The sequence below is a fragment of the Macrobrachium rosenbergii genome, chromosome 14 (genome assembly GCF_040412425.1).
Source record: "Macrobrachium rosenbergii isolate ZJJX-2024 chromosome 14, ASM4041242v1, whole genome shotgun sequence".
Classification (NCBI taxonomy): Eukaryota; Metazoa; Arthropoda; class Malacostraca; order Decapoda; family Palaemonidae; genus Macrobrachium; species Macrobrachium rosenbergii.
The window spans coordinates 43841442-43862270 of NC_089754.1; the positions used below are offsets into that span (position 1 = coordinate 43841442).

Consider the following 20829-nt stretch of genomic DNA (forward strand, 5'->3'; position numbering starts at 1 on the left):
CATAAAATCTCAAGTGAACTTTTTCTGTTTGTTGATATCCTGAGTTTCCAAGTTATTATTTTTTTTTTCTGTATAAGTTACTTTTGAAGTTTTCATATTGAAAACATAGCTTAGCAGGCCTGGTGTTCGGTTGCCTGGTTCAGATTTAGGCGGCCACGTGCTAGCAGGCCCCCCTTGTTTGAAGGGAAGACGCCTGATAAGGACCTCCGGAATTTGCCGAACCAAGAAATGAGTGGGTTTCTCGAAAGATTTTTGTAAATACTGTATATCGATATATACAGTTCACACATATATGGGCTCTTCTTCCGCATTGTTACTATAATTATTGATGGTTTAGTGAATACCACTAGACCATCCTTAAACAATTTTATTAATTACAGCAGTTCTAAATAAAACACATTGTCATAACGCATATGACACAATTAGATTTGATGCGAAAGTCTCCGTATTTTCGATCGGAGGAAAAATACTCGCCTCGTTATTTCCAAGATTATTCTGCTGATAGTACAGGTCAGGGACCGGATAATGGTAAATACAGCTGTCTGATTGTTTTAACAGAATTTTCTTTCAGCTTTTTCTTTATTTATCAAACAATTTTATTCATATTTACAAAGTCCGTCCTACCTGACAGTTTACAAACAAGAAAAGCATGACGTAGCCAATGGTCTTATGCCCTCCTCAGTTCAATTTTGAAGGAACTATAATTCTGAACTCTTCTCTTGAATAACTGTGTTGTTAGAACCCTACCTATTACCAACTAATACATTATTAATCATAAAATTCCCTGAGAAAGACGCAGAATGCATAACTTTGCAGCCAAATGTCAATAAATAAGCACAAAGAATGGGTAAGCCTTCTATCTAACTCGATCATGTTGGGCTAAACCGAACCATTAGCAATCAAAGTTTGGACAATGAAGGGGTTTAAAAGCAGTAGTAGCATTACCTCAAACAACTAAGCCTTGTTAATGAAGACAGCCCTCAAGCTAATTTCAGGTTAACCAGAAAGCACCAAGTGAGAGGGCATCAATCAATCGAATTATTGAATCAGGTTTTCAACAATGCATTTATTCTCAGGGGAAGGGATTCCCAGAAGGCTCTGTCCACGGCTCTGACGTCCTTTTCCATCTGTAGAGGAAGCTCTGATGCTATTACCAATTTCCTCAGGTCTTTCCCATTGGTCTTCTCCCAAGTGAATCCTAATGAGTCGTCTGGTGTGGGGTTCCTGAATTGGAGAAAAACGTTAAAACTATTTATACTTCAAACATTGAAAAAAACTGAAAAATGTTTGCCGTGTGCTTCCATCTTGATCAATCTTTTGCCATTCCAACAGAGTTTTTTTTAGTTTTTCGGTATGTTATTATTCCACTAGTTTACAAGTACATGTCAGATATGTCAAATCAACAATAAACTGAAAGCATGATTCTATTTCATGTAAGAGATACTCCTTGAGATAAATGTTAGGCTTTTGAATACCTGATATGTCAGATATTTAAAACACAAGGTCATGTATTACGTTAAAAAATATATCATTTCAATTTCCAGTGGTAACATTTTTTCCGAGATAGATGTTGATGTAATTCACGACTTACTGCATTGGTTACGTTGTCAGATATTCGCAAAACTCGTTGGACTAAAAATTTACCCTTCATATTAAAGGGTACACACATCACTTTTATGAACGTGTAAATTGATATCAGAAATAATAATCTAATAAAAAAAATCTGAATGTATCTCATAGCTTTAAATTGAGATTAAACATGAACAAAAAAACATCATGTGCAGGAAATGCCAGGCAATTAGGTCGGGTTGATGATGTAATGGGGTGTGGTGACATCTGAACCGTAACACCTTACCATTCTAACGAGTCGCCTTTGGGTAAGGCTCTTCCTGGCACAAAGCCGGCTGAATTACCTACAGCCAAATGAACATGTAACATCGTAGAATAAGAGAAAAATTTGCTCTTCCTCACAACAACAAAAAAAAATATATCGTGTATCACCTGTGCCGACCGACAGTGCAAGTTCAGTTCAGTATGCAATTTACCAATAAAATAAAGTGATACAAGTGACTTAGCTTTACGAAATAACTCGCATACCAACTCCAGAACAAAACAACTGAAAGAAAGTAAGTAATTCTCACCTTGTTTTGGCGAAGTTTGTCCACATCTTTAAGTACAATTCACTAACAAGTACGTCCTCAGCAGTGGACGGAGTGCCGAAGAACCCGGGATGAAAAATGTAATTCAGTTCATCTCCATGGCATATCCCTGGAAAAGGAACAGTTGGGTTAGTTCTACTTTTCCTTTTTCATTGCATCAATCTCTACTGTTATAACAAGAACTTACTGGGAAGTTTAAAATTTACTTTGAATTATTCACATAACTATAAGGGTTCAGAGGTCTTTCATTTATAACCTAAATTTTCAAACATTTCGTTTGACTTTTAATCAATGTGGCACAGGTGTTATCACATTGTTCTCTCAACAAAGCAACAAGAAGCTGCATTTCGTTAATCCGTTAAATCTATGCCAACTCTCGTTCATTAATGCCTTTATCGCAAAAATTAATGTGGTTTCCTCCTTAGAGAGAGAGAGAGAGAGAGAGAGAGAGAGAGAGAGAGAGAGAGAGAGAGAGAGAGACCTATTTTCTTAATGAACAGAAACTATTTGTTCAGTGAAGGAGACCAAACTAAAATAAAAAATTAAATAAGCAAAAAAAACTCACATCGAGATCTCAGGCTGTCATCCAGCCCCGGGAAGAAGTTAAGAACGCTGTTTTCACCCTTGTGTCTCAGTTCCCACCTGTACACCTCATCATCATCTCCCATCATTTGCGTCAGCCAGTCAAGTGGCATGTTGAATAGTCTGTCGCCGTATAGCTATTTCGGAGAAACAGTCACATTAGTGAATAAAAGGATTGAATAATTATGTTGAGTAATCAGGCACCATTATGATGTAAGTCATATATATATATATATATATATATATATATATGTGTGTATATGTATATATATATATATACATATATATACATATATACACATATATATATATATATATATATATATATATATATATATATATATATATATATATATATATATATATATATATATATATATATATTACTCATTGATCCAGATTCCAAAAGTCTGGATTTCTGAAATTAAATTTTTAGAGTTCTTTTATATTTAAACATAAAAAATATAAGCTAAAACACATCACGATAAAGTAAAATACATGTAAGATGCAAAACGTTACCTAACAAATTTTAAGCATCACTACCAAAACATAATATCCTAAATATAACAATGAAATTCCGGTAATATAACAGAATATCATTGTGCCTGGTCAAAGAATGTGCAAAAGACAGCGGAAAGACACGATAGAAAATGGGTCTCTCTCTCTCTCTCTCTCTCTCTCTCTCTCTCTCTCTCTCTCTCTCTCTCTCTCTCTCTCTCTCTCAATATTTTACCTACTACGTATATGACTTTTATATTCATTTTTTCATTATCAATACCCTCCACTAGATGATAAATGTGCAAAATTGTATTTTGTCTGATGCTCATGTAATAGGCTTTCAATTTTTTCCTTCTCTCTGTAGCCTATCTCTTGTGATCTATCTTCAAAAATAAAATTTGAATGAAAATCAACTTTACTTCATCAAAATCTACTATATCACTATTAATAACTCTCAGTTGGGATAACCAGGGGCTCAGGATTATTATCAGAAGCAAGTAACAATAACCTTGTCTAATTTACAACTGTAGATCCAGATCTTTCCGAGATCTTGGCAGGGTTTCTAATAATATAGTAACATTCTCGTTTCCCGTGTAAATATATATCACGCAATTTTCTGAGAGTTAAAAAATTATATTTGAATCTAAACTGTCTTCATACTTAGAAAAAAAAAAAGAATAAGTGAATTCCCATTAAAAAAAATTGATGAATGGTGTTTACCTAAGCAAAGAGTTTGAATCTAAAGCCTCCATACTTAAAAACAAAAAAAGAATAGAGTATTAAAAAAAATTTACTAAACGAAAAAAAAAAAAACTCTGTTCATTGGCGTTGGTCTCCTGAAAAAATTATTGAAGGATTGATGCCACTGATACGCAATGGTTCATAATTCATCACTCTGACTTTATACTGAAAGTGGGTATTTTCAAGTTATTAAACTGTAGTTAATAATTGTAGTAAGAACACGAAAAGCTATTATAGTTGAGTTTTGTGGATAAACTTTAAATTGTTTTTGAACGAACACTGAAGTGAAACACACAAACGCGCACAAACACACACACACACACACACACACACACACACACACACACACACATATATATATATATATATATATATATATATATATATATATATATATATATATATATATATATATATATATATATATATATATATATAAACACACACACACATCTTTCCAGACTTTACCTTTGTTACATTGTCAGCATTTTTATAATCAAAATTGACGCCTCCGAGATAGTAATCGTATATGACGGTAGAAGTGTTGATGGGGTCTTCATCTGGGCGGAGTTCCAAGCTAGGAGGTCCATATTTGTCGAAATGTTTCACCAGTTCTTTGATTATTGCTTTATCCCAGTACATTTCTAGAAAGTAAAACAGCAATCTTGCATATCAGTTTACAATAACAATAATAAATGCTCAATATTATATCAGCATTACAGATTGTGACAAGAGTAAGTTACTTAAGAGCGAAATCGAAACAGCAATAACACAATAAAACAATACAGTAATTGCAAGTCTCACTTTAAGCAGTAACGAAGTGAATTACCCTTACATTTACAAGCTTAGAAATGTTCTAGGTATTTAAAGAAACTGAAATAGATGAATTCACAGACAAAATTCTCTAAGTGGCCCGTATTTCCACGTACAGAACGATTTTTATTTCACCAAAACAATCTTGAATAACGAAAAGAACTGGCTAATCTTGTTGCATAACGTGAAAATAAGACTGTATTTCGGCATAACAAAAAGCTGGCCCTCACTCACCCATAATGTTGGCTTCTCAAGCGACAATGGGTTGCACTGAGGCTTGAGAAACAAACAATAACTGACGGTCAACATTTCATTGCATCGAGAGCTTATTAGACCGATCATTTCCTATAATACTAATTTACGCAATTAGTAGGCTTTACCAAAAATTACTTATTATTACTCATTAATAATCATAACAGGCAGATATCCGTACAAAGCAACCCAAATAAAGCAGAAAAGAAACGACTGTGTGAAAAATAAGACTGAAACGGATCTAAGAGATGAATACACTGCTGTTGTTGTCACTGTTATTGCTGTTGTTTCTTAACGGGATTCATAATACCTCCTGAAACCAGGGATCCTTCATCTCTGTTGATGCCCATCATGATGGGCACGTGGTGATATCGCCCCTCCTTGACCAGTTGCACGGGGTCTGCAGGAATGTAATCTCCATCCACACGAGGAGCGAAATAGAAGGGCTGGAAATTGAAATCCTGAGAGGGAAAGAAAAATTAGTGGTGAAATGGAGACAAGTTTTCCTGTTTTATTTTCGCCATTCCCTATAAGATGCCCTGATTGACAAATGATTTAAGATTTCAGATTTCCAAAGGTCTTCTCTTACAAAATACTTATCCTCCATTATTTCAGGACTTCGACCCTCTGAATACAGATTTTTGTATGTTGTGACTTATAAATTAATTAATTAAAAAATACAGTATTCTTTATATGAAGCCAATGCTTTTAGACAAACATAAATGTGAAGAAAATGAAACAAGTGTTATTTAGGCATTTTCTAACTTCTCGTAACTTGAAAATTTAACTTTCTGTTAAGTTACTTACAATGAACTGAGCGTACATCTCGTCAATCAGTCTGAAGTAAGGTTTTTGCAGACATGCAATCATTTCATCGCTTGACTCCGTTGGACAGTGAAAGCTGCAGTCATAAACAGAACTTTAATGGCTACCTTGTAATGCTGGTGGACTGAAATCATATAAATTGCTACACCAAAATTAAGTTTATGACCTAAGCAGTTAGGTTATTTGTTAATTTAGAGATTACAGAAAACAAAAACAAAAAATTAGAATATTAACTATTCAACTTAGTGAGATTATTGTGTTAATTAGCAAAGAAATTCACAGTATGAAATAAATAATAAATGATGAAGCAATTTGTTACAACAGAAAAACGTGTTACAATTAACGCCATTTCGAAAGCATTATGGCACTTATTCAAGCAATTGTTGCGTCTCATATTTTCATTATATAGAATTTCTAAAATAGTACAAGTTAAACATTGACGTACCTCATAGCAATGTCTTCAGCAACCTTCCTGAAGCTCCTTCCTCTACTCCATGGAGCAAATGCAGATCCGCTTTGCATAATAGCGCCACTGAAGAGTCCTTTAAAAAAAAAAAACGAAAATAAATTGAACGACTGGTTATCTGAAATAAACATTCGGTACCGTTGGCACAAACGCCCCCGGGATCACTACTGGAACTTGCCATAGATTATTTAAGTAGGGAAGAAGAGAAATTGAGACAATTTGGCCCTGAAGGCTAAAATGACAATTCACTGAGATGAGCGTCAAAGTACCCTATCAATACCAACATCTGCAAAATGCCAGTCATGTCCTTAGAGATACAAAGCTCTCCACATTCGTTGGGGAAGCTGATAATCCAGATTTATTCCTTCGACTGATAGTGCAGCAGATAATTGCATATTTCATAAGAATCGTTCAGATAGTGAAACAAGCATGAAATTTTGCACAAGTGCTCTTTAAAGTTCCTCTATCAGAAAAGGGCGCTGGCCACGCAAAAATTTAATATGGCGGCCAAATTCCAAGATGGCGGCCAGTATCGACAGATTTTGGCTAATTTTTCACTAGAATGGCATGTATTTGCTTCTAGCAATATGGTAAAGCTCTTCCATACTATTTCTTGTGAATATTATGTTTCTGTAGCTTCCCAGTACAGTTTACCTTTAAATATGGGGGCTATATGGCTGCCAAGAAAAGGTAGAAACAATAATTATAATGAGAAATAATGCCCGTTCAACAATTATCGTTTTAAGCATGGATCTTGGTTTCTGTGGTTTTAGATCCTAATGAGGCCATCTCTTTCGAATAACTCATCAGTTTTGAAGGAAAATTAATAAATGTAAAAGAGTGTATGTCTGCACACAACCAGGGCACACTGGTGACATCACTGCTGTGTAACTCAGCATGGGGTTCAGTGCCAGCTAATCCAGCTTTACTAATCCTGTAGTCTTAGACTAGTAGTTGTAGTATAGTTTAGTTTAGTGTCCCAAATGCTTTCTAACAGCCCCAGACCAGCTATAGTTAGATAGCCGCACCTGAATAGACAGGATGTGCCAGCGCGGGAGAGCCGAGCCAAGGGTATGGGGCTGTACATGATGGTTCATGTACTTACCCGGATGGTGTACAGATCACACGGGACTTAAATGGCACTGGATGAATGATCGGGCTAAGTGTAGGGAGACCGAACCTAGTTGAATCCCATACAGGAATGTGTGCTTTGTTTAAGGTGGTAAAGGATAACCCCTCGGCCTTAATCAAAAGTGAAATCATGGCAGAATGTGATGCCAATCCAATATTGAGCAGTAGAAAACAAACTGGAGTTTGTGTTGTCTTTGTCAGAAGGACAAAGAGGTGAGCACTTGACATCACCTCCAAGTCATCATGTCCTAGACCATGATGGGTACACAATGCTGGCAAGGAACATTCCCATGTTCAGTGAAATTAATGAAATGCCACTGATAATGGATCCAGCAAGGCTGGATGAAGGTGATGGCATAGAGGCCACTCTCAGGAAAAATGCAGCAAAATACCATGTGAACTGTCGCTTGTTGTTTAACAACACTAAACTGGACCGTGCAAGAAAGCGACAATCCAATGACCAGACCAGCAACACTGAGACTAGTCGTGCAAAACTGCGCCGAACCAGTCATGACAATGAAGTTTGCATTTTCTGTGAGAAAGTGGCACCTGCATCTGATCTCAGACAGGCTAGTACTAAGGGCCTTGACTTGAAATTGCGTGAATGTGCAGAGATACTTAGTGATGGCAAGCTCCTTGCTAAGTTGACTGGTGGGGATGTCATTGCACAGGAGTTTAAGTATCACCATGCCTGTCTTTGTGCCCTCTACAACAGAAAAAGGTCCTACCTGAGGAGCCTTGAGAAAGACCAAGGTAGCACTGAGTCAGAATCAGATGTGTATCCACTAGTTCTGTCAGAACTGATGACATACATTGTTGAAAACAACCTTTGTTCAGATGATCCAGTCACATTTCGGCTGGCAGATATTTGCCACCTCTACCAACAACGTCTGGAACAATTAGGTGTAGAGTCACCAAGTGTAAATTCCACGAGACTCAAAGACAAACTTCTGGCAGAAATTCCAGAACTTGAGGCTCATAAATCTGGCAGAGATGTATTACTTGCATTTCAAAAGGATGTGGGAAAAGCATTTGCTCAATCATCTGATCTTTCAGAGGCAGTTATCATTGCTAAAGCAGCAAATATTCTCAGAAAGTCTATACTTGATCATCAGTCACGGTTTGATGGCACATTTTCTGAGGCTTGTGTACGAAATTCTGTGCCTCCTCTCCTGCTCCAGTTTGTAGGGATGGTTGAGCATGGGGCTGACATCAAGTCACAGTTACGATTTGGAGCATCAAAGTCAGACCAGGCCATTGCACAGCTCATGCAGTTCAACTGCTACTCCCGATACAAAGAGGCTGTACACATGTCAGAAGTCTCAGCTGACCTCGGTCCTGGAGAGTCATGTTACACTAGAAGACAAAGAACCAAAGACTGATGTCCTCATTGTAGATGGATCAGCTTTGGTCCATGCCTTGCCACCAAAGAAAGGAAAGACCTTTGAGGGCTATGCACTTTGCGACTTCTTGCCTGTGATACAATCCTATAGCAGCAAGTACACATCATCACATCTTGTATTTGATGTATACAATACATCCAGCCTCAAAGCTGAGACCAGGCTCCAACGTGGTCAAGGAGGAAGGCGCAAGGTGACAGACAAGAACACAATTCCATCCAACTGGCGCAATTTCCTAAGACACGATGCCAACAAGACAGAGTTGTTCCAGTTCCTGGCAGACAAAGTTGCCCAGATGTCTGCCACAAATGTTGTCATTGCCACGAAAGGGTCTGCTGTCCTCAGCACTCATGAGGCTAGTCTTCAGGGACTGGAAAAGTGCTCTCATGAGGAAGCTGACACCCGCATCTTTCTCCATGCCAAATATGCCACAGAACATGGAGCCAAGACCATCACGGTTAAAGCAAATGACACAGATGTTCTTGTCGTTGCAGTCAGTGCTTTCTCCACTCTCCACAATCTAGGGCTAGAGAAGCTATGGGTGGCATTTGGCCAAGGCCAGAGCCTGCGCTGGATTGCTGTGCATGACCTGTGCAACTCTCTGGGCCAGGAGAAGGTGAATGGCATGCTCTTCTTCCATGCGTTCACAGGCTGTGATACAGTGTCAGCCTTCCGAGCAAGGGCAAGAAGACCGCCTGGCAGACATGGAACATCTTTCCAGAGGCCTCCACTGTGTTCTCCAAACTGAGTCACTACCCTCTCAGAGTGGAAGAGAGTGACCTGAAAGGTCCTGGAGAGGTTTGTCATACTTATGTATGAAAGATCCAGCACTGCTGGCACTGTGGATGAGGCTAGACTTGATATGTTTGCCAGAAAACAAAGGGCATATGAGGCCATTCCACCAACCAGGAGCTCTCCTCCAACACACCAAGCGTGCTGCGTACCAGGCTGGTTGTGTGTGGGGCAGGCCACCCAGTGTCAGCCACAGCCAGAGAACCCTGCTGAGTGGGGATGGCAAAAGTCTGGTGAAGCATGGCAAGTCCTCTGGACAACCAACTCGCCCTTAGCCAAGAGTTGCCAACAGCTTACCAAATGTGGATGCAAAGCAGGCTGTCGGGAAAGGTGCAAGTGCTACAAGCTGGGTCTTCCCTGCACAGCTCTGTGCACTTGCAAATGTGAAGTCTAGATAAATATTGCCCTCTCTTCAGTAGATAATCTAGCTTGAGCATCCAACGTGTCATGCTATGCCTACCTTCTTATCCTCGAATTTTTCAAGGTGTAGGTTGAGAGACCTATACATAGACTGGTTATGCGTTCAGTCCGTATTTCTCTTCTTTTCTTTTTATGGTTACAGTCTTAGACACAATGTTGTATGTGACCATACCATTACTATTTCAGTTGAAAATAGCATATTAGTTAAACTGTCTGATCACATGAATATACCATTAAATAAAAACAGTTGGTCTCTATGTCTGCTAGCGCTGTGGATAGAAAAAAACTTTTATGGCAACCATTTTGTACGCCATCTTGGTTACAATTCATTTAGTAAGGGTTTTCAATAAAATGTGTGATATGGAACATTTTATAACCTAAAAGTCGAGGTTAAAAAAAAAACTGGCATATTCCATCCAATAGATGCTCCCAAACCAGTGAATCTCAACATAGATGGCGGCCATTTTGAAAAATAGCCGCCATCTTGGATTTTCAGGTGGCCAGCGCCCTTTTCTAAGAGAGCGTAGTCTTAGGAATGTTTGTGCCAAATTTCATGCTTGTTTCACTATCTGAACGATTTTTACAGCAATCTGCTGCACTATGAGGGAAAGCCAAATTTTTTACCGTCCTAATCCACACCCAGGATTAACGCTCCCCGCTGCGCAGCGGATGTTCAGCTTAACCGCAACAAACAAGATTGTTCAAGTTGTCAGAGGGTCAAGCTGGAACCTGGTATAAATATTCTGTCTGTGTACAAATTTAGATTTATGGTCTGTAAAACCAAGGTCTAGAGAATACAAGGTCTTCTCACGCGCAGGATTAACGCGGGTAAGGAGATGAGAGTTAAGAAACGTGACGTCACGCGGTCTATTTGCTTTCTCCTCTGCCCAAGCTCTGTACAAATGGGAAAACTTTTCTCCTGTTTCCTCGTTGACTCTTTTTAATATTAAATTTTATGATTCATTCTTTTAGGGAAACAAAGCACATGTTGACCATATTCATTTTCTATACGTGTATTCATCCAAATAATTACAACTGGAACTTAAAAACGAAAAAACATTTTCACTCTAATATACAACTCACACTCAAATACACATATACGAGTACATGTATACATAAGGTTAACAATTATACAATTATGTGACCAACTTTTTCGTTATGTTTACAATGATAACAAATAAATATCTTTCCCATCAACTTTAAATGCTCCAAAAATTCGGGTCGAGGTTTCATTAGCTTCTTATTTTTTCTACTTATAGTGCCGATCCTTGTGCCATCTCCTTCGATTCTTTAGTTCCTAGAAAGTCATACTCGGGGAAACTTACGGGCTACAAAACCACCCACATATTGCATGCCTCCTTCTCCAGTTTTGTCTTCATTGTCATCCTGCAATTCCTCCATTGGCAAACGAAACAATATTGCTGATAAGCTTAACGCTTTCTGAAGAGATGTTTCTTCAGCCTCGTAAGAAGTGCTTTCTATAGTTATCAAGTTAGAAAATGAGACCTCAGTCATATTATCGCTAATACAATTTTCAACATTGTATTTTGCGCCTCATAGAGTTCTCTCTTTTCCCAGGAGATGGGCTCAAACTCGGTGCTTAAATTCAACAGGTGATGGGTGCTGATGACATGCACTCATTTACCGTATACAGCCAAAAAAGTGTTCCAGTCCATCTCGATTCAACCTATGAGTCATGATGTATGATATTGCAAAATTTCACCTAACATCCCTGGCAAGTTCGTTAGAGATTTGCAAGATATCACAAGGCCTTTTTGGAAAGGGTAAAGTCCTTTTCCTCCCAGACTTTTCATTGTTCTGGATAGGTGTATCATCTCTTGCAATGTTTAGTTTTGGTTTCTAAGATTAGCCCATAAGCATTCCGTGTTGTTTTGGTTTCTAAGATTAGCCCGTAAGCATTCCGTGAAGACTCTCTATCGAAAGGCACTCCAGAACTGAATAAATCAAACCACTTATCAACAAGGCAAATGAACTGGATTGCACTCTCCCAGTGCCTATCCACAATCAGACCTTTTTCTCCGAAGTGTTTGAGATTTTTGTGAGTGGCAGAGTAAATCTAACGCTAATTTCACTGTCGTACCCTCCATACCCGTAACACTTAAATGCTTTTCAAATAGTTTTCGAATTGTCATTAGATCACCTTTACTTTTCTTAATTAGTTCCCTGACTCAATGTAAGCAGTCCTACAGTCCGATAACCTAGATCCATGGTCTGAGAAAGTGAAGTGTTTCTGATGAGATTTATCAAGTGAGGAGTATCGGCAAATACATGTATTTCCCTGCAATAATCCGCAGGATTAACAATGTTGGATTAGCCTAGTTACACCATTGCCTACTGAATTCCATAACCTTATATTTGTTGCCCCAAGTCATGAACCATACCAACAATAGGAAATCCAGCTCTCGCTATCTTAATGGTGAATTCAAATAGGAGAATTTTAGTTATATCGGTGTCGAAATTACAATGAATAAGCGGTTTCAAGGTCTGACCTATACACATTGCACTTTTGAGCTAGGTTCATATAAAGCATCTGTGCCTTTATCATAACTCCATCTTTTTGCGACACTACACTTTTCGTCCATAGAAATCTATGAAGAATTAGATCCCTATTTTTTCCTATTTTCAAAATACCCGTTTACTGCACAAGATTTGGCTCATATCACTTAAACTGTCTAAATTGCAGCAAGAAAGAAAAAAATATAAGGCCGCTGTTACGGACAATATCAATACCAAATATGTGGAAGCAAGGCCTACAGTGTTTGTTTGTAAACGAACTGATCAGTCAGAGATCACTAAGGACCGTGAGTAGACCGCGTGACGTCACAACCTCTACCTGCGCATTAGATCCCAATTTTGGGTCAGCCGTGAGAAGACCTTGTATTCTCTAGACCTTGTGTAAAACCGTCCACGATCGCTAGGGTGGGGCGAATAAGGAATTTCCGTTTTGGCAAATTTCTCATTGTTTTGATAAATGTACGGGCTTGAAGAACAATCGCGCTCAAGCTGCCATTGTGATGGCCCAGTAAGGCAAGCCATCGTTAATACCTCCACCTTCAGGTCTAGGAAATGGTTTGAAACTTTTCAAAATATCGCATTTGAGATAAACAACAAGGGGGTCTATGATGTTGCGGAGGCCATTGCTCGCACAACTAAAGAGACTGAAGTTTTGGAAATGTCTATTCGTTAAATTTGTAAATGTGAAAAAGAGGAATTGAGAAATGCTATCCTGTAAACAATAAATAACTGCTAAAGAGAAAATAGATAGTAACATTGCTTGAAAAAATATTCCTGAAGTCAGAAACACATTGAACTTCACTGTTTTTACACGTGTATGCATTCAAAAATTTATTATTATTATTAATATTATTATTATTATTATTATTATTATTATTCCCAAAAGCACTGCAATGAAAGAAAATAAAAAAAGAAATATCCTTATCGCCATTTCTTAAGAAAGGGAGGTACAGTAAATGACAGGTCCCAGCCATGACCATAAACAAAGGATTAACGCTAAAGGAAAGATTTAAATAGATAAAAAAGATTTGGAAGAACTACTTTTGCTCTCTAGCCACATCCAAGCGATCTAAAAATATTTGACAGACTTTATATAGTAACCAGCCCAATCTGAAGATATGTACAAACTCACAGTTACTGTTAACATCGAAGCTAAGTACTCAAAGGACACAGTGATTTGCCACAAAAAAATACCCATTACCGACAGTCATTTCCGTAAGCGTTCTGTCGGGAGTGCATTTATTTTACCAACAATACAAAATAAATATCTTTGGCGTCAGAAAAGTACTCCCAGTGCGTGTCTGCCTGAGCTTGAAAGTTAACTTGAAAGACCTACTTTCGCGTGTGAGCACTCAAGGGTGGGCAACTGCGATCCAACCGTGACATTTTACGCTCAAGTGTAAATCCACCAAAATGAGTTACAGGCTTCTTTTACCCGTATTCCTTTAGCTTTTGAAGTAGACAGAACCACATGTCTCAGTACATTCTCCCTCGCAAAGCGTCAAATACGGCCATTTTTATTTACAAGCACCTCGATAAAGTCTATTATTATAATTTCCTAAGCATATCTGTGATAAATTTCTCTATGAAACCTTATGAAATGAGTAAGCACTTCGCATGACATAATTCAGTAACTACTCAAGGGACAAATGCTATTAAAGCAGTTATTTCTGTAAAGATCACATGTCACTTTTGTTTGTAACCAACCTCCATGTTTATAACCAAAGAGGTTGGATTTAACCTCCTTGTTTATAACCAAGATTACCAATAATTCTAATTATATTTACCGTTATAGGATTCAATTCTTGAAAAGAAAAAGAATCATCATCATCATCATGCATCACTGTTTAACGTACCAGCTGATGACGGTGACAAGAGCTGATAATGCACCGAAGCAGCTCCAGCGCTCTCTCCAAAAATGGTGATCCTGTGGAAGAGAGACAACAGTCTCCTGTAGGGCCTTTCAATTCTGAGAACTCTGTTATGAATAAACTCTAGATTGCAATGCTTTACCTTTAACTGAAATCTCAACTTAACGTTGTTGCTTGCTTATATATGGCTGATAACACTATCCATCAAATGGGATGACTGCGGTGGGGATCCAGGCAGTGAAGATTATGTTTCAGATTAGGCACTGAAAGACAACATCAAAACTTTTACCATTCCCCAGCACCCAGCTTCCCACTCCCTCCACCAAGCATAAAAAATCTTTAGGTCCCATTAGAGCTTTGAAACACTTTTATTTTTGGATCTCGAAAATTTTTTTGGTAAAAACATCTTTCTTGTTAATTATTAAAATCCAAGTTTAAACGCTTTGTCTTTAGTTAAACCAAAACTCGATTTCATCCTCTGAATATATATAAAGGGCACGGCGTAAATCCTGATATTGTTTGTCTACTTAAACATAAATGACAAGAACGAATACAATCTTGTAAACCGCAGCGGAGTACATGACACAAAGGACAAAATTTCTCACAAAGTTTCGAAATAAAAAAGTGACAAAAATTCACTGTTGCAGACTTTCTGAGTATATGACAATAATTTCTACTACAATTAAGAAATCACATACCACCATTCAAATCTTTATAACACAGATTTCTGAAGGTGACTTCTCAATATTGAACAGTAACGAATATAATAAAAACACAATTTTGAGGAACACAGCAAAATTCACACAACTTCGTTGTCTTGAAACTGTCCTCTGATTTTTCAACTTATTACTATAAATAGTGGTTTTATTGTTTATCTAAAAGTAAAACATTAATGCAGCACCTGTCTTTTACTGACTGACCTCTTCCTGTCACCACCAAAAGCCTCAATGTTCTCGTTAACCCAGCGGAGGGCAAGAGTCTGGTCTTTCATGCCCAAGTTACCAGGAGCAGCGTCGTCTTCGGTAGAAAGGAATCCTGTGGACATTGAAAAGTTATTGAGAGTCTTATTATTATTAAAGCAACAAGCTGTTTTTGGCAACTAGGTCTTGACATATACTGGCATGGTAAATGCACTACTTTTTCTGTATATTCGATGAATGGGTAATTTTGTACTATTACAAAGATGTGCTCTCCTTTAATTTAGACACAAACTTTAGGTTTTCAGAAGTCTTCTGCGTTTTAAATATACGTTTCTTAATGCTCTTACTTTTGGTAAATTCACCTCTGTGGTTTTTGCCTGCATTTCATTACCCAACAGACAATGAAAAACTATTGCGCGAGTGATACATGCCGCGATATCTCTACATAATTTAACGTTGTTTTGCAAAATGAAAAATTATCTGGCATGCAGATAAGTAGTTTTGTTCGGTTTGCATGTAGCTGGTGTATGTATCGTCATGGAAAAAATCAGTACACTAAATAAACTGTACATAATAAAGGGACGTAATTTAAAAAACAAAAAAATTGTCTCAGAAAGCCACTTGCAAAACCTATAGTAGTGATTCTTGTCAGGTATGGTCAAGTCTTGTCCCTTCAGTGATGAGAGAAAAAAAAAACACATTTATCAACTAAGGCTTTATGTTTATGAGGATGCGCCCGCGTCGCTGGAAAAAAAAATAAAGAGAGAGAGAGAGAGAGAGAGAGAGAGAGAGAGAGAGAGAGAGAGAGAGAGAGAGAGGTGCCAAAAGCAGGGTTAAAGTAAAGAAAGGGAGATATACCTTACAATAAAAAGTAATGAAACACTGTACATGAGAAGTCGGGTGCCAGCAAGAATGGATAATAACAGGAAATAAGAGCCAACACAGTGAGTGTACGTTAACACATCTACATTAGAAGCCCACCTAAGACTCCAAGTCGGTAGTCGATTGTAACCAAGATAACTCCGTGTCTTAAGAGAGGATGAACTCCCCGGTAGGAACCAGCGCCGCCTACAACAAAGGCGCCGCCGTGAATGAAAAACATCACCGGCAAAGGATTTTGCCCATCGTTGCCGTCCTGTAAGTGAAGAAGGCCAACTGTTAAGTCATGTAAAATTGATAACTGAAGAGAGATTTTTCGATAACAGAGCAATGATGAATGAAAGACTTTATTTATCTTACTCAAGGAAAGCAAGTTATCATTATATTTCACTGTCCGCTTTACATTTCTCTTTAAAAACTCGAAGCGTATAACTATAAACAAAAAAGTATATATATATTTTCAACAAACAAACCGGAAATCTATGGATGTCCATGATATATAGCATATGTTTATCTATACTATATACATATATATATATAGAATATATATATATATATATATATATATATATATATATATATATATATATATATATATATATATATATATATATATATATTACAGACTTTGAAATTAACAACAAGAACAAAGGTTAAGTGAATAAGCGAAACACATTTGATCCACAATTCTGCAACAAAACATGATTTAAAATCAAACATCTTGAACAGGGAACATTTACAACACCTTTACCGTAATCTTACATAGCCACGGCAATGATCACACTACGTAAAAATAAATCGTTCAATTAGTGTACATGCAAGACAACTTCTAAGTGAGGTTAGGCTGAGGTGTTTTAGTCCAGAAGTATTATTTTCGTCTGACGCTATTACGATTTGACCGAAAGTACAAGGAGTTTGACAGTTGCAGATAGGCTATACTAATCATCTGCAATCTGCTCTAGAGATGCGGGTCCATATTTGCACTCATTATCCCCTGGCCCGCAAGAAAAAATGTATGTAAATAAAAAAAAAATATAATGCGTTCAGTCAGCGTTTAAATACCATGTCGTTACTTTTGCATTCCGATCCGACACCAAGAGGCGATCTTCCAATTTCCGCAGTTTCATCTGACGTTATCGGTAGGATGCCACAGAATAACTCAGACAAGTCATGGGAAGTCATTTCATCTTAATACATCCCTTCGTTGCCCTCCCCTTATGTAAATAACATGAGTACAAATTACAAATGAGCATACAGGGTACAAACATACCGGACTGATTTGTTTTCATTCGTCCCGCTGGTGACGCATTAAAGTGCAATACGCACAAGCACACCCACACACACCCACCCACGCAGGAAAACACTGCTTTCATTTGCTTTTGGAAAAACTGCAAATCGAGCTGAATACCTCTTACAATCATCTTCAAAATGTTCTCTCAAAATCTGTAATTTTCTTCCACGTTGATCACCTGTTTTGAGTAAGATTTTATCTCTCTAATTTTAAAAATATACGTAATTCATGTAATTATATGTAACTGCATATGAATACAGATTTGAATTTGAATTTTAATTTAGCTACTCTTCTACTACTGTAAATGCTATCAGCAGTATTACTACTACTATTACTACTAATGTTGCTGCTGTTACTGCTTCTCTATATCTACAAAATATTACTCCAATAAGAGATCTTTTAAAATTGGAAAAGATGTTAAACTAGAGAAGCTACGATCTCTAAAAACGTTAGCATCTCTAACCTATGCCCATTATAAATAGACACAAACAATGTTGGTGGTAATTTGAAAACATATTAGCATGGAATTTTACAGAGATTACTTGTCAAAATAAGACCGTATGATCACTGAAATCTTATTGTATCTTCTGCAAAATAATTATTTTCTCCAAAATTTATTTCTTTTGATCGACATGTAATCAGTCATTCGTTACAACACTCAACACATGATTTCCTTGTAATCCGAACAGTAATGTAATATAAATTCAAACAACAATAATTATCGTAGAGCTAATGAAGCAATATATCACCAGCAATGGTCTAACGGAACAAAAGAAAGAGGTATTAAAGTTTTACTTCATGCCAGGATCTCTGAAATATGATGAAAAATAGACAATTTATAAATGTAAAGGAAATTAAGTGTAACTGTCAACCATGCATGCACCTCCAAATTGCTACTTGACAAAAACTTATGATGATGTTTGTTAAGAAGCAGAAAAAAATGTATACATCATTTCGAGAAACTTTCATCGCTGAAAGACCTTGAACTAAAGTGGGACAACAGTGGAAAAGGAAAGTCTACCTTACAGTTGTCATTAAAAATGAAGAGTTGTGACAGGTCCTTCAGATATACTCCATGTACACAGGATGTCTGGAGGACCTTGAGCTGTGAGATGTACCATCCGTCTAATTCTAGCATACAACGAACACAACAGCGACAGCAAAACATCAATAATTTATAGGTAAGACTTACAAGCGGAGAGTATATGTTGAGATAAAGACAATCTTCACTGCCCATGAAGACAAGCTGAGGGCAGGGTGGTGTGGCAGCCGTGGCATAGAGATACCCACCCCAAGCATCGGATGGCTCAGGATCCTACGTATGAACATCGGGAAGACCATTAGGAAATCGTAAGCGGATGTCCATATTCACTTGAATCTACTCTTTGTGACCATAAAATATATATAAATATATATATATATATATATATATATATATATATATATATATATATATATATATATATATATATATATTTATTATATATATATATATTTATATATATATATATATATATATATATATAAATATATATATATATATATATATATATATATATATATTTTATAATATATATATATATATATATATATATATATATATATATATATATATATATATTTCTTTTTATCTGAAAATGAAATTAACACAATAGGTTTAACTCTACTCATGAGAAATCTAGCTGAGATCAAAATACCAACCCTGATAATAAAGGCGTCAGTCTGGAATGGGCCAATTCAGATGTATGTCCTAAGAACACCATCTTTATCAGTCCCTGACATAATAAGACATATGAGTTTACCCGTACCGACCTAATTTTAAATTTACCTTGAACCTCCTCTTTCCAGTGGGCGGCTTAGCGTAGGGAATTCCTTGGTAAGAAAGGTACGAGTAACCAGACTGGGTTTTCACTTGCCCGACGATCTTTCCCTGAGCAACTTCCACAATGACATGTTCACCTTCACTGTAAATTCTCTCTGCCTCTTCAAGCACTGTATGGGATGAGCCAGCAGTCGTGACGACAGGCGCCGCCAAGCACAGTAAAAGGACGCTGTACACTGGAAGGAAATAGCAAAAACTTCAGTCAAAGGATCTCAAGTACGGGAAGCAGAGAAACTCGACATAAGAGTATATTCGAGTCTCCAGGATTGTATCAGTAGTAGCTGTAGCAATTGCTGTATTATCTTCTAATGTTAGGCGTGCTAGTCATTCAGCCCTATAAAGTACGGGAAGGGGAGGAAGCAGCATCATAGTTTCCGAGATGAAATATAATAGCACAATTCCATAACACTTCTCAAAAATGTTTTATTACAAAAAAATGGCTGAACTGACAATCCTTGACTTATCTCTTCAGTAAGCATGTATACAAAAACTTTATCAATTTCTAATATTATTTCGCAAATTTTAAATTGTTATCCTTGGTGGCTGCATTATAAATACAAACATAGCAAAATAAGTAGAAATACTAGGTGACAATCTGCCCTTTAACAAGAAGAAAAACTACTGAAATGAAAATGGGATCAGTAAAAGTGAAAAGGAACAGAATCTGGTGAAGCAAAACTGTCATTACGTAATAAGTGAATCCACCACACTTACTCCTAGAGCAACATCGTACCCCGGGACTCGAAGTTACACAGAATTAAGAAGCAATAGCCTTTGTGACTAAATCACAAAAGTAAAGCAAACTCATAAAACCAATATAACAATGACTAATAAAAAAAACGCAATTTCCTGATCTTTTGTAAGGAAGGAAACGAATCTGAGGTACGTATTTCTTTGGTTTACCGTCTAATGAATTTATACATGTGTTACTTATCTATATCCATCGTTTACTTTATATCTACTTTAAATCATGATTTGCGGAGAGAGAGAGAGAGAGAGAGAGAGAGAGAGAGAGAGAGAGAGAGAGAGAGAGAGAATAATGGTTAGTAAACGATTTATACTGGGATTTTGGTGGGTGAGAATGGAACATAGAGTTAGGCCAAAAGCTAAGCACTGGGACCTATGAGTTCATTCAGCACTGGAAAAGAAATTGGGAGTAGGTAGGTTTGAAAGGTGTAACAGGAGGATAAACCTCGCTGTTTGGTGTGTGTGTATGAGAGAGAGAGAGAGAGAGAGAGAGAGAGAGAGAGAGAGAGAGAGAGAGAGAGAGAGAGACATAAACGGTTGGGATTTTCGTTAACAAGATAGAGAAAAGGTCACGTTTAACGGAAAATTAACAGAGATACGTCAAAAGCAAATCTTTGTGCCAATA

The 20829-nt window shown here is 37.2% G+C and overlaps 1 protein-coding gene across 1 annotated transcript in view; it reads right to left on the reverse strand.

Annotated features, from left to right (window-relative positions):
* Window positions 1–352: 352 nt before the first annotated feature.
* LOC136846045 (juvenile hormone esterase-like) overlaps window positions 353–20829 on the reverse strand; it is a 21030-nt gene continuing 553 nt past the window's right edge. Inside the window, exons 2-13 of the mRNA XM_067116706.1 lie at window positions 19404–19633; window positions 18768–18890; window positions 16387–16540; window positions 15406–15520; window positions 14471–14541; window positions 6316–6412; window positions 5853–5946; window positions 5356–5506; window positions 4449–4624; window positions 2725–2878; window positions 2142–2268; window positions 353–1224 (exon numbers count right to left, since the gene is read on the reverse strand). Of these exons, the coding sequence (XP_066972807.1) occupies window positions 1047–1224; window positions 2142–2268; window positions 2725–2878; window positions 4449–4624; window positions 5356–5506; window positions 5853–5946; window positions 6316–6412; window positions 14471–14541; window positions 15406–15520; window positions 16387–16540; window positions 18768–18890; window positions 19404–19633 (1670 nt within the window). The 3' untranslated portion in view covers window positions 353–1046. The remainder of the gene's footprint in view (window positions 1225–2141; window positions 2269–2724; window positions 2879–4448; window positions 4625–5355; window positions 5507–5852; window positions 5947–6315; window positions 6413–14470; window positions 14542–15405; window positions 15521–16386; window positions 16541–18767; window positions 18891–19403; window positions 19634–20829) is intronic.